General features: G+C 54.0%; 1 protein-coding gene across 1 annotated transcript in view; it reads right to left on the bottom strand.

The window, feature by feature from the left end:
- Window positions 1-13,930, bottom strand: part of ACTR3B (actin related protein 3B) — a 42,598-nt gene extending 28,668 nt beyond the window's left edge. The window contains exons 1-2 of the mRNA XM_090287722.1: window positions 13,814-13,930; window positions 2,126-2,181 (exon numbers count right to left, since the gene is read on the bottom strand). Coding sequence (XP_090143848.1) covers window positions 2,126-2,181; window positions 13,814-13,857 — 100 coding nt within the window. The 5' untranslated portion in view covers window positions 13,858-13,930. The remainder of the gene's footprint in view (window positions 1-2,125; window positions 2,182-13,813) is intronic.
- Between the last annotated feature and the right edge of the window lie 209 nt (window positions 13,931-14,139).

The raw sequence follows: 14,139 nt of genomic DNA, 5'->3' as shown, positions 1-14,139 counted from the left end.
TCTCTGTCCCAGGGGACCAGGTCCCAGCGCAGCCTCAGAATGAATCGATCTGCGGGGGTGCTGGGCAGAGGGGAGCGGAGGAAAACAAACTGGGACTACTGTAACAGCATAATCAACAAAATATACTTAAAAAAATCAATCTGAAAAGTCCTGGTATGCAAATTAGAATTCCTTAGGAGGGCAGTGCAAAGTCCTTCGCCATCTGTCCCATTTCCACACCTGCCCTGTCCACTGGGAGGCGCAATTCCCGGAACCATCGGAGCGTGGGTGCCCCTCACACACACTGGGGGGCCTGGCCTGCGTGGGCCCAGAACCAGCAGGCGTGGTCCCAGCACCTGGCACACACCCACGCACCCACCCCACAGCAGCCCCCGTCCCCGGGACGCACGTCAGCACTCGCCCCTCGGCCTTCACTTGTGAGCAGGAGGATGGCTCCGCTCCGGCTCCGCTCCAGCCCCGCGCCCGGGGCGTCCGCCCCAGCACCGGTGGCCTCCTGCGCTGCCCCCTCTCCGGCTGCGGCTCAGCGCCAGTGCTCCCGCCTCCCTGACGCCGTGAGCGCCTCTGCGGCCGCCCCCACTGCCACGGTCCGCGGCTCCGGCCTGCGAGGGCCCTGCCTCCGGCGGCGAGCGGAAGGCCGCGATGCCAACAGGCCGAGAGGCGCAGACGGCAGTTCCCAGTGCCCACGTGGCAGGCCCGGGAGCCAGGTCCGCCCTGCGGGGCCGCCGCACCTCGCGGGGCCGCAGTCTGCCCTGCCCGGAAAAGCCAGAAGGCCAGTCCCACCCGCGAGGAATGGTCCCGTTCTGGGGCGCGCCCACCCAGGGGCCCGCAGGGGCCGCCCTGCGCTGCAGATCGCCAGCTGTAATGGCCCGGGGCGTGTCCCCACACACGTCGGGTGCCGAGGCCCCTGCCAGGCGGCTGCGGTCAGCTGAGGCCGGGGGGTGGGGCCCGATCCGGGACGGCTGGCACCCTGCCAAGGAGAGGAAGCGACACCGACGCGCTCTGTCTCGGCCACGACAGACACGGGGTCAGGCGAGGACACAGGGAGGGGCCCCGTGGACAGGCCAGGGCGAGAGGCCTCCCCAGAGGCCAACACTGACGCGCCCGGCCGTGGCCTCAAGCCCGGATCGGGGGGCACAAGCCAACATGTCCCGTTATGCGTGGAAAACGAGGGCGCTGCAAAGCAGCCGCGCCTGCTCTCGGGGACGCCCCAGCGCGGGATCCAAGTGTTCAGACCCAGAAAACCAAACCCGGGGTCAGTTAGGGGCCCTGCGAGCGGGCACGGGAATGAGGGGAGTAGAACGTTCTCAAGGGACCTGGCGTGTGCTTCCCAGTGACCGGACGCCCACGCTCCCCGGAAGCCTCTGGTCTTCCCTGGAACAGCGGCGAGCCGCGCTCCGTCCCCCCAGGGTGCCTCCATCTGTCAGAGCTGGTCGGAGGGCCTGCCCTGTCACCACGCCCCTGGCCCTGGGGCCGCCGTCTCTAAGGCCACGCCCTGCGTGCCAGAGCCACGCTCAGGAGGCCGCCCCGCCCCGGTGCGCTGTCCCCAACCCCGACCCAGGATGGGAACGGTGTCAGAGAAGGGCGCGGCCTTCACACCGGCCTGGCCCGGAGAGCCCTGCAGGGTACAGTGGCGTGGACGCTCTCTTGCCAACGTCCTGCTTACCATTCCCCACTAAGTAAAACGTGGACGGAAACAGGACACGTCTCACACAGTGACACGGGCATCCGGCCTCTCATTTCAGAAACAAAACAAGGCCTTCATTAGAGTGACTGGTGAGTACAATGGGCATTCAGTCCACGAAGCTGCTAGTTAACAAAACTGCACTGACGTGCAGATTGCAAATTAAAGAGACACACGCAGTTCTCCTAAGCGAGACGTTTATGATGGAGGGCGAGGCCCCTGCCCAGCGCCCTGGCAGTGACGCAGGGCTGTCAGAAGCATGGGGGGGGGGGGGGAGGTCCCAGCTGCAGCCCGTCACAACACTCGGGGACGGGTGTCCAGGTGAAAACCCTCCCAGCAGCCAGGGCCGCCTCCCCCGCGGAGAGGGCAGGGAAGCTCAGCAACGGGAAGCTCGCAGCGGTCGGAGGGAGAGGCCCGGCCCGCCCGGGGCGCGGCTGTACTTACATGAAGGGATAATGAACTGAGGCTCTGTGTTGCCTGCGTAGCCGAGCTTGGTGTACCTAGAAGCACAAAGGCATCGACACGTGTTTAGATACAAGGCCCTCCTCCCCGTCCCCGTCCTGTCTCCTGCCACACACTCTCCGGGCCCTGAGCTATCGGGCCTCAGAGCAGGCCCTGGAGATCTTTTTTTTAAAGCAGCCACAATGGCCGGGACTCGAACGCTAATTTTGGGTAGGCGGGCAGTCACAGAAACGTAACACTGTGCTCATCTCCATTGGAGACATCCCGGGGCCCACGTATGAATGCATAAGTGACGCCCGTGGGTCCCTAGGGACTTTCACGGAGCTCTTACACGCGTTCATCTTTACAAACCCTGTGGAGAAAGTCAGTGTTATCACCGCACCCCAGATGAGGAGACCGAGACGCTGCGGCACTGACTCCGCTGCCCAGAACCCAGAGCCCGGTTCCAATGCGCAGCGTCCACCTCCAGAGCAGCCCTCCGAGCAGTGCACTTACCCCCCAAACTTGTGGACTTGGGGGAAGGGCTTAGAAAGCAATTACATGATTTCCTCTAAGGGCCATGACACGTGGCAGCGACAGCTCCCATCCCCTCCTGGGAACATCTGACAGAGGCGTCTCTTTACCCTCCCGGCGCAGAACGAGCCAAGATCCTCAGTGGGACAGATTCCAGCAGTCTTAACTGAAGCGAGTGCCAAAACACTACTGTCTGTTCCGAAAGCCCGTCTAATCTCCCACATTAAAAAAAAACAGGTGGGGGAGGGGAGCCCCACCCAGCACCATGTGCGGGAAACGCAGGGCCCCTCTGCTCAGGCCCTAACCCCATGCCCGCCCCGCAGGGATGCTGACCACGAGTGAAAACAGTTGCTGGCTGTGCTGAAAGTGACTTTATTAATTCATTCCATTTTACAAACTCCCTTCAAGATGCTTGATACTAATTTGGTGATGCGGTGATACATTCCAAATTCTAATAATTTTATGATTTTCAAATGCATTTTGCCATTTGCGAATTTTATTATTCCGGACACAGTGAATGAAGAGGGCTGAGGAGACCAAAAGGCTGCACTTACAACCTGTCTCACTGCTCGGTCTCCCGGGACCACAGCTCTTGGAGTAGCTCAGGCCAGGCCAAGCCCTGGGACCCATGAGCGGCCTCTCCTGAGCTCCACGGACTCCCAGGCCAGCTACATCACCCGTCTCCCACCCCAGGGCTCACCAGACCCACAGGGTGGGTCCAAAGCCAACCCACGGCCCGGGAGCTTTCCAGAAGAGTCAGCTTAGACTCAACTTAAGAAAGTCCAGGCCATTCCCAGTTTCACCACCGGCCCGAAGCACACCGCAGACAGTAAGTGCAGACAGAGGAACTCCTGTGGGCTGAAGAAGCCCACGGGGCCTACCAAGCAGGCCAGAACCACCGACATCATTGCTTCTATGCCTGCGTCTTGAACAGCCACACTGCGCACCCCCTGAAAACTACACCCCTTGTATTTAGACAGATCCACATTCCCACGCAGTTAGATTCTGACTTGCAGGATGATCAAAACGGGGAGCTTTTTCCTGACTGCGGCTCCACCCCGGCAGGGCCCGGCACGTGGCAGCCGCCCCACAGACACGTGCTGCAGGAGCTCTTACCAGGCAGAAGGCAAGGCAAGCATCGCCCGGCCCTGGGACAGGACCACGTTTAAAAGGGGAAGGCCAAGGGACAATGCGGCGGGTCCGGGAAGGACCAGATGGGGAAACACCTGCTGTGCAATGGGGTAAAAAAAAAAACTGAAATAAATACAGTAAAATGTGATTAAAATTAGGTTCTAAGCATCATTCACGGTGTGATACCGCTTTTTGTATTTCTGAAAGGCAACAAAGTATCCCGTACTGCTTGAGCCCATGCGATCTGGCCCCAGACAGCCTGGGTTCAACTCCGAGCTCTGCTACTTGCCAAGCACGTAACTGTAGGCCCCGCTCCTTTATCTGTCTGTATCTCAGTTTCTCCGTCTGTAAGGTAAGGATACCAAGAGCGTCCATCTCCCGGTGTTAGTGAGGTAATATATAAAAGTAGAGAAACAGAGCGTAGAGCAGTGCCGGCTGCGTTTCTGTCGTCATGCCTACTGCTATTTTTCTGTTTGAAGTATTTTACTTAAGTGTTTGGAAAAAATCACGTTAAGTAGTTCTGTCTGTGTCCCGAGTCACATTATTTGGTCTTTCTGGGGCACGCTGCAGCCTCGCCAGTGTGCAGAGGGGTGGATGTACCCTGCACAGGTGGGGAGCCGACACCCTTCCGTCCCTAAGGGTCGTGCCCTGCAGCCGGCAGCAAAGGCTCGGACTGCAGCAATGGACCGGAGCACGTCAGGCCCAGAGCTCTAAAAGCCAACTAAATCCTGCCCTGGCTGGTGTGACCCAGTGGATCGAGTGCCGGCCTCTGAACTGAAAGGTTACAGGTTCGATTCCCAGTCAGGGCACAGGCCTGGGTTGCGGGCTGGGTCATGTGAACATTTAACAGGATTTTTTGAAGCATTCAAATCTAAAACTTCAGTAAAATCTTCCACGACACACGCTCATCTGCAATGCGATGAGAAGCTATTGAATAGCACACTATCCACCTAACCCCTCCCGGGAGGACAACGCCGTGCTGGACGGCACGCCCATCAGAGCCGGTCTCATGACGAGATGGCTCAGCTACATACAGAACAGGGCGTGAAACGGCGAGGGCAGCCACTCTAAGCGTGGGCGGCGTCCAGGACACCAGCCACGGGAACAAAGAGAGTCTCTACTGCAACCGTCTTACTAGCCAGAAACTATGCAGCAGGCATCCCGGGGTCGGAGGGCGGCCCCAGTACTGTGTTTCCCAGATTCCAACCCGAGTTTTCCATCACAGCATGGCCGCCTTCACCTGGCAGGCAGGTTTAAGATTTAAGATCATCCACAGAAGAGGGTAAAGGGGGATAAACGGTGATGGACGGAGACGTGACTTGGGGTGGTGCACCCACAATACGACATACAGGTGATGTGCTGCAGAACTGTACACCTGACACCTGTATAAAATTATTAACCTAAGTCACAGCAATATATTAAATTTAATTTTTTATACTAAATATATACTTTTTATTATTTTACTTTATTTGTTTTTAGAGAGAGGGGAAAGGAGAAAGAGAGGGAGAGAAACATCACTGTGTGGTTGCCTCTCACGCGCCCCCAACTGGGGACCCGGCATGCAACCTAGGAATGTGCCCTCACTGGGAATCGATAAATTTAAATTTTTAATGAATTAATTTTTTAAAAAAGGTTGTAAGGTCATCTGGGTAGGCTTCCAGAAACAATGTACCAACCAGGCTGATTAGATCACCTGGGAAGCTCTAAAATACAGATTCCCAGGGCCTGGCCCAGATCCAGAGGAGGAGCAGGGGCATCGGGATCTCAAACACTTCCCGTCCCTCCCGCAGGGCTCGGACGGTCAATCACTGGGCTGATAAGCTACACGACACGCGGTCACCTTTGATGTTTTCATATAATGCAAGCCCCCCACGCTCACGGTTGTGTTCTAACAAAATCATCTACCACCCATCACATTATCAAATAAAATGTACCTGTAGTGTGGAAGTGCAACACTGGTCACAGTTCACGAGAAAGACTCAAATGTACCCACTCTGTCTTATTCAGAACCCTGATTTTCGGTGCTCTATAAAAGAAAAATACAGGAAATGCTTTCCAGTTCACAATGTTTAAGTAATAAACATGGTGGGAAAAAATAACCTACGATCCATTAGTAGTAAAAAAAAAAAAAAAAAAGGCTCAAACCAGAAACATCTAATCCTTAGGAAGATGATGCGGGGGTGGGGGTGGGGGGTCCTCAAACCAAAGGGCAGTGAAAAACTAGTCATTCCTCTTCATGTCAGAACTGAGTCTAGGAGACCCACGGTCATCGCTCTCATTTCACGTTGCTTTGGAAGACGGAGATGGTACAAATCACAAACTAAATACAAAGAATAATATTGGAAAGAACAAGACCCTGGAAACACTCAAACACCACCAAGCAGGGGACATATTAAACAAGTTATATTACAATCATTCCAAAAAATGCTGTACCATCACAGAAACGAAGCAGATCTGTCGCTGACACACACAGATGGGTAATCTGGTCTGAAAGCACGTATTTGCCAAAGAGCGAATATTTATTATGTGAGGGGGTTTAATGAGGCCCGCGGTGCTAATTTAGGCTAATTTCCTAACGCCAAGTACAGTAACCCCTCAATACTTCAGTTCCTACTTCTGAAAAGGGTGAACAATAATAATCCCTACACCAAGGTTAAATATGGCTGTTTCTGGAAAGTCTCCTAATTCAAAAACTAAAAGGCTCTCCTTATTCAGCAACGTCACTGATCCTCCTCCTGAGCGTTACGTGCTGAGCACGGGCCATCTGCACGTCTCCGGGAACTGCCCTTCGGTATGTTCCTGCTAGAGCTTTAGTAACCTACCGGGTTGTGTGAACGCTCACATGCTGCCCACAGGAACGCCTGCTCAGGTATGTGGCTGATTCCCCCCATCTGTCGTTTACCTTCAGCTACACTGTTCCTGAAATAGATACAGTTAAATGGTGCAGGTCATCAAACCTCCCAATCACTTTCCCGAGCAGGTCCCTTCGGCGTCTCTACGTGCAGAAGTCCCCCGCTACACTAAATGTCACACTGTTTCTCTTCCAGTCCCGGTGTGTGGAAGGAATCAAGACCAGTCGCTGTACAGTAACAGCCCCTGGGGTTTTGCTCATTTGAACACCATCTTCCACAAAGGCGGGCAGCAGGGCAGAGGTGCGGTAACACCCCCAAAACACATTCACTGCGCCCCCAGAGGCAGCCGCCTCCCACGTGCCCTGGACCCGAGACCTGGCCCCGTGCGGAGTCAGGACGGACGCGGGAATGGGCCCACGCTGCACAGAGCAGCACCAGCAGCTGCAACGCCACCTTTCCGACAAGCGTGCTCTCCTCGTTCAGACTTCGAGACTCGGCAGAGAGGTGCCCATCGAGACGCTCACTCCCACCCCCCCACCCCCATCTCTGCCTCCCATGCGTGTGCCCCTTCCAACGTCTCCTTCTGCAAACACAGCAGAGCCCTCCCTGCCCCAGACCCGTGAGCTACCCTGTGCGGGGCTTTCACCCCCGCTGAAGCCCCTTCCAGTGTCGGGGGGCTCATGTGACGGCCGTCAGCTCCCCACACGTGTAGACGGTTGAACTGCCTCCTACAGTCGTGTGTCTAGAGCAGAAGGTGACAAGGTCAAGCTCAATGAATGCGTGTCTGGAAGTGGAAATGTCACACCCGAGACCAGTGGTTTTCAAACACTGTTACCCAGGGAGGCTCCTCTGACTGAGACCCGCGTGACGTCCAGTCTCAAACCCCAACTTCAACCAGGGCAGCTCTACACCCAAGATTTTCTGTTTATAAAAAGGGTGCCTACACTGCCTGAGCGTGTGGTGTCCATAAAACTAAAATCGTTCCCAAGGCCTAACGATACATTCCTAAATACTACACACTTCCCACACTGCGCACTGTGAATTAACACACGGTCAGGTCTTCACCTGCCCCTTTGGTTGTTGAAGAGAAAGGGTGGTGTCTGTGTACAGGACATGGAGTTTAATGTCACGTTACAGTTCACTATGTTATCTAAACCCAATATCCTTTTCTTGGCTATCTGATCTGTAAATTTTGTTTATCTAAAATACTTGTCCGTTTCTCCTACAGGTAACAATCTTCGCTCTACACTTGGAAAAAATAAGATCATGAGGTATGGCCGCTTTCCCAAAAAACCCAGAAACTGACAGCTACATTCTTCACGTGACAGACGTGGACGTACACACACACAGCAGCCCGAAAGCCAGCTCTTACATAGAAACACCAGACGCTACCCCATGGGAGCACGGAACAGAAGAATAACGCCCAGGAACTCCACTCCTACTTAACATTACTTTGGGGGCAATGGCCACTGGAAGGCGTCCAGAAAAAAGCATTCAGAGCCCCCAGAAACGGAGAGGAGGAGGTAAAACCATCTTCACCTGCCAAGGACAAAATTCTGGACCTAGAAAACTATAAGGATCAAGGGGAAAATCCATACACACAGTAAGAGCATTTTGTAAAAGAGCAGGTTATGAAATTAACACAAAAACTAACAGCCTTCACAGAGTCCAGAAAAACAGAAGCCATAATGAAAGAGAAGACGCCATGTGTGACCGCAAAAGGCAATCACGTGCCTCGGCGTAACCCTAACAGAAATCTGCCTGTGGCAGACACGGTTCTCCTGAGTCACAACCCAGACTTGGAGTGACGGGGAGATACACACGTTCTCTGCCGGGAAGCCTCAACATCGTCAAGACAACGGTCCTCACAACATTCTAAGTTCAACACAATCCAAATAAAAACGCCACAGGGCAACTCTCCCCGCAGAACTGGAAAAGCTGATCATAAACTTCATTTGGAGAAGCAGAGGCCCAAAAAGAACGAGAAGCAACCAAAAAATAAAAAGTGACAAAGGCTGAGCAGGGACTGGCAGCCCCGTCGGCTACAACGATCCCAAAGCCTCAGTGAGGGAAGCCCTGCGGTGCAGGCGCGTGAACAGACGGGCTGATGCAGCACAGAACCAAGTCCGGGAATAAACGCCCTGCAAGGCAGCTCCCGCAGGCACCAGCGCGCTTCCTAAGTGCCGTGGGGGTGAACGGGGCAGCCAAAAGGGAAAGAAGACAAAGTTGGCCCCAGTGGGGTCCACTCCTCTTACCACATCCCAGGATAAATTCCAAGTGGACTAAAGATTTAAGTGAAAAAAAAGAAACAATTTAGAAATGTACGTAGGTCCTGATCAGGTATCTTGGTGGGTTGAAGCGTCATCCCGTACCCCAAGGTTATGGGCGCATCTATGGATGGGGGAGCAAAAACAGGTCGATGTCGGTCTCTCGCTCTCTTTCTCCCTCCCCCCACTCCCTCTAAAATAAATAAATAAAAAAGTTAAATACACACACACCTGGGAATGGGGGTGGGGAGCTTTCTTCACTATGACTCAAAATCCAAAAGCACTAACCAAATAATTAATCTGACTGCTTAAAAATTTTCCTGCCTGGCTAACAACGACGATGCATAGGGAAGATGTATCTGCGCCTCATGTGATAAAGGGCTGACACCCCCGGGTGCAGAAGCGGCCGCATCTGGGCTCTCCCAGGAGGGGCCGGCCGTTCCCCGACGGCAAGAGCGGTCCACGAGGAGCCCACCCCACGCAGACACCAGCTCACGTGCACAGCTGCCCTCCTGCTGGCGCGTGGGATTGCTCGCACAGGGTGCCCCGAGCAGCCCCAGCAGGAGCGCCGGGCAGGGCCTGAGTGAGCCTCCCGGTGGTGCGGTCACAGGCATGATGCTGAGGACTCGGGGGGCTTGCTCCTGCCTCCTGTGCCTTTCCCCCTTGGCTGACTTTGCTTTGGACCTTTGCAATATAGCCCTGTGAGTGGTCCTAGCAAATCCTGAACCCAGGGTGGTAAGCGGGACTCTGAACACACCCTAATATATGAAGAACTTCTAAAAATAAAGACATTGAAGACCAAAACCCAACGGACAAATGGGCAAGCGAAATGAAGGGACAGAAAACAGAAATGCAAATGTCTTGTAACCAGAGGAAAAGATGCTCGTTTCCCCACGTAAGGATACAAAAAATTCAGGTTAAAACTACAGAAAGAGGTGTCGTTTCTGACCTTCTAGATTGGCAAAGATTAAAAAATGGTGATATACTCTGTTAATTAGTCTGCAAGAACACACTCTCCTCCATTGCTGGTAGACACACACTGCTGAGCGGGCTTTCACACCGTCTAGCAAAAGTACACCACGCATTTGCTCTTTGACCCAGAAAGTCCACTTCTAGAAACAGAACCCAGAGATGCTCCAGGAAAAATGTGCCAAAATGTATGCATTACACAGGCTATCACTGCAGTCTTTTGATAATAGCAACACGCTCAAAAAAACTATAGGGACATGTCTAAAGAACATGCCTGTCTCTCTCTCCCCCCACCTCTCTCTCTAAAATCATTAAATACAAAAGTTAAATGCACACACGCCTGGGGATGGGCGGAAAAACTTTCTTGACTATGAAACAGATGGAATGGGCTTCAGCTGGCCAAATCTGAAACCATTTAAGCATCAAAACAAATAATGGCAGTAACAGGTAATAACCCCCTGAATAAATACAGTAATGACAGAATGGATTTTCACGCTTTAAATAAAAGATCAATTATAACCCATGCAGATGATAAATAAAGGGGGCTCTGGAAAACTGCTTCCTAATAGTAACATGTTAACTAATACATGTAGATAATACTAGGTGCTTTTTGCTTTTTTAATCACAATTGCGCAACCATCACTATAATCATCACTGAGGGCAAGGACCACCGATGGATACTAAAACAATGGGTGCGAGTGTCAGGAAGAACAGAGTATCTCTCCACAAACCACATGAATAACAGAAAGGAAAACAGTAACCAGACAGTGAAGCAACCCAGTGGGCATCACCCAGTGAACCTCAGCAAGAACAAGGCAAAGGGTGCTCTTCAGCCTTCTGGTGAGCTCTGGGGACCTACTGGCCGGCACCGTGATTCCAGGTAACGACACTGTCCTACAGACTGGACAGTTGCCAAGACAGTAGATCTTAAAGCTCTCACCGGAGAAAAAAACAAAAAAGGTAATTCTGTGTCACGAGGCAGGTGTCAGCTAACACTGGGGATAACCGTTCCACAAGGATACAAATGTGTCATCAAACCAACACGTGGTGCACCTTAGTGTTCCGTGTCAATCACATCTCAATAAACTGTGGGGAGAAACACCTTCTGAGGGGACACCCTGAGGACTGGCGGCCAGAAGTGTCAATGTCGTGAAAGACAGAGAATGGCCAAGGAACTGGTTCAGTTAAAGGAGGCCAAAAGGACACGATGATAAGCACACGGAATGTGGGGCGCTAGGTGACAGAGGGCAGGATCCGTGCGCAGGAGCCCGGCCTGCCTATTAGATACCTTCTCCGATTTTGATCACTCGGCTGTGCTGATACAGGTTCCCTGTTCTCAGAAAGTGTACACTGACGCATAGCTCAGGAAAATAATAATGTAGGTGCACACGCAGACACTGATGAAGCAAACGTTAACAGCTGGTGAAACTGGATGAAGAACATTTGCAGTTTTATTGGTACACTTCTTGCAGCTTTCTAGCAAGTTTTCAAAACAGGTTTTAAAAATACAGAATCTTCATTGAAAACGTTTGGTTGTGCGAAGTGAGGCTAGTTTTTGTGGACAGTCTCTGAAAACTACAAACCCTCACAACTCCTTTAAATAAATGAAGCTTTATCTCTAGGTCAAGCAGATCGCTGGCTCACTCCATCCTGGCCCCCAGCCCAGACGCCCAGCGAGCTGGTCTCGGGGTTTATCAGAAGGTGCTAGGCTACCAGGGTGAAATTTATCTGCTAGAAAAGGTACCCCTCAGTACACTGTCTACTAAATCAGCGGTGCCCACCGTATACAGTTCAATGTGAATTTTATTTTTTTATTGCTGATGCCATTACAGATGTCCCCCTTGCCCCCTTCCAGCCAGCCCCCTCGCCCCCCACCTTCACCACACTGTGGTCTCTGTCCGTGAGCCATGCATGCGTGCGTGGACGGACCTGGAGAACATTACGCAAAGTGAAATAAGCCAGGCAGAGAAAGACAAACACCATATGATCGCACTCATATGTGGAATCTAATGAACGAAATCAACTGATGAACAGAAGAAAACCAGAGGCACGGATACATGGGGCAGACGAACAGATCCAGGGACGGGACGGACAGATCCAGGGACTGGGGGGTTTGGTGGCAGGACTGGAAGAAATTAGCCAATGTGAGTTTTTCTTTTAGAATTTAGTATTGGGTAAAGCTGTTTCACCTGAGAAACAGGTATTTCTCTTCCTTCCTGAAGACAGAACTACATCATGAAGACGACTCTTCTCAGTTTATCAGACAGGGAGGCTAAGACCAAACGGGGGCCTGCAGGTGGCTCCCTGCTTTTCCTTGGTCCTGCTCCCTCCGGCCATATACTGGGCACGGGCTGCTGACCAACCCGACCACCAGAGAATGTGCCCACGTGAGACTCACCATGGAGACTCCCTGCCACTCTTGCCAAGTCTCAATGCCAAAGCCCATGAGAGCCTGAAGACAGCGTGACTTTGGGCCGTAAAACAGTGACATCCTGAAGTCGTATCGCCAAGAGAGCCAAGTTACCTCGATCCCATTTTAGATATTTATAGTGAGAAGGATGAGTAAAGGCCCCAGCTTACGAACGCTAAAAGTGACAGACCCCATGGGCACTACGTCACTGCTACTACCAAGAAATGCTTTGGACTTCAATAGTCTGACGAGACCAAAACTACAAAAGCCAAAATCGCACATGCCAATGTGGGGATAAAAAATACTTTTCCCTGGTGCCCTCACTCCAGACACCACCAGACCTCACGTGGGCGTGGGGTGAGCACTCAAAGCACTCAAGGTGGGAGGAAGGGTGGGTCAGGGAGCCCACAACGGGGGGGGGGGGGGGGGGGGGGCTGTTAATCCCAATAGACTTTGGCTCGCGTTTGGGGCAGCAAAATGACTTCTAAAATAGCCTTAATACTTCTGGTACAACATGTATTTCAAAAAGAAGAATTAGTTCAAGCGAAGAGGCAGGGTTTTTTTCCCAGCCTGTCACCAGGACTGGCGGCTTCCGCAACAAAAGGAAAACAAGATCAGCAGGAGATGAACGGCAGCAAATTAAAGACGCCGCCCCCGCAGGTTGTCAAGGGAACCAAACCAAATGCATTTTTGTACCGAAGAGAAATGAAGACGAAGGCGAACGCGCAGGGGCTAGTTTGTGACTCTGTGTGTGTGTACATATAAGTCCCGCCTTGAAATGTCTGCGACTACATTTCTTTCCAGGTTATTTCATTAAGCAGCCCACGGATAAAGCCAGCAGACGACCCCGAACTTCTAAACCGCCAGCTGGGCGGACTCAGTGACACCTCCCCAAACCAGGCGCCTGGGCCGACGGAGCACAGGCCATGTCCGAAGGTCTCCTCTGCGTATCTTGACATCAAAAGAAGCAATCACACCCAAACAAGTAAAGCGGGGGGGCCCCTATATCACAAACAGGCTGTCCCAAATCTAGACTGTTTTTCAAAATGAAGCCTTTTTTTTCTTTTTGCATTTTTTTCTTTAAAGGAAAGGGCAAGGCTACGCCAACGACAGCCAGGGCGAGCCCCTCGGCGCGGGGAGGGGGCAGAGCGCGCGGCAAAAGCCGGTGCCCGGCCGCACAGCCAGAGCCGCAGCCGGCAGCAAGGACACGCAGCGCGGCCGGAGGAGGCCCGCGGTCACGGCGTCGGGGGCGGGGGCACCGGTAGGTGGGCAGCAGGCGGGGACGCCGGAGGGTCTGCATGCACCTGCCCGGGGCGGGCAGCCGGGGAGGCTGGGGGGCACAGGGGACCCCGCCCGGGACCACAGGAGGCGGCCAGGCGAGCTGCACCGGCTCCCGCCCCGGCTCCCATCCCGGTCAAGGTGAGCGGCCTCGGGGGGGCGGGCCGGGCCGCCGCCACCTGCACGGGGGTCGCCGGCGGGCGACCGCGCGCGGGCCGCGGGGCAAGAGCGGGGCGCCGGCGGCGCTTACCCGGTGCCGCAGTCCACCACGCAGGGAGGCAGGGAGCCCGCCATGCTCCGCACGCGCGCCGCTCGGCCCACGCGGGCGGCCCCGAGGCCCCGCCGCCGTCCGCTCCCGGGAGACTCCGGAGCGGGGCGCACGAGCCCGGATGCTCGGCGGCCGCCCACGTGACGCCGCTCCGGCTGGCCAATCACAGCGCGGGCACGCCCCCCGGGCCCGCCATCTTTAGTGCTGGCGGCGCGGCCTCGTTGCCCACACCGCTCACCTTCCGGCTCTAGAAATTGGGGGCTCTTTTTAACCGATTTACAGTGAACGGGACCCGGTTACCGTGGCCC

This window comes from Furipterus horrens, unplaced genomic scaffold (assembly GCF_987537825.1).
Source record: "Furipterus horrens unplaced genomic scaffold, mFurHor1.1.pri manual_scaffold_9, whole genome shotgun sequence".
Taxonomy (NCBI): Eukaryota; Metazoa; Chordata; class Mammalia; order Chiroptera; family Furipteridae; genus Furipterus; species Furipterus horrens.
This window is presented reverse-complemented; position numbering and strand designations above follow the sequence as displayed.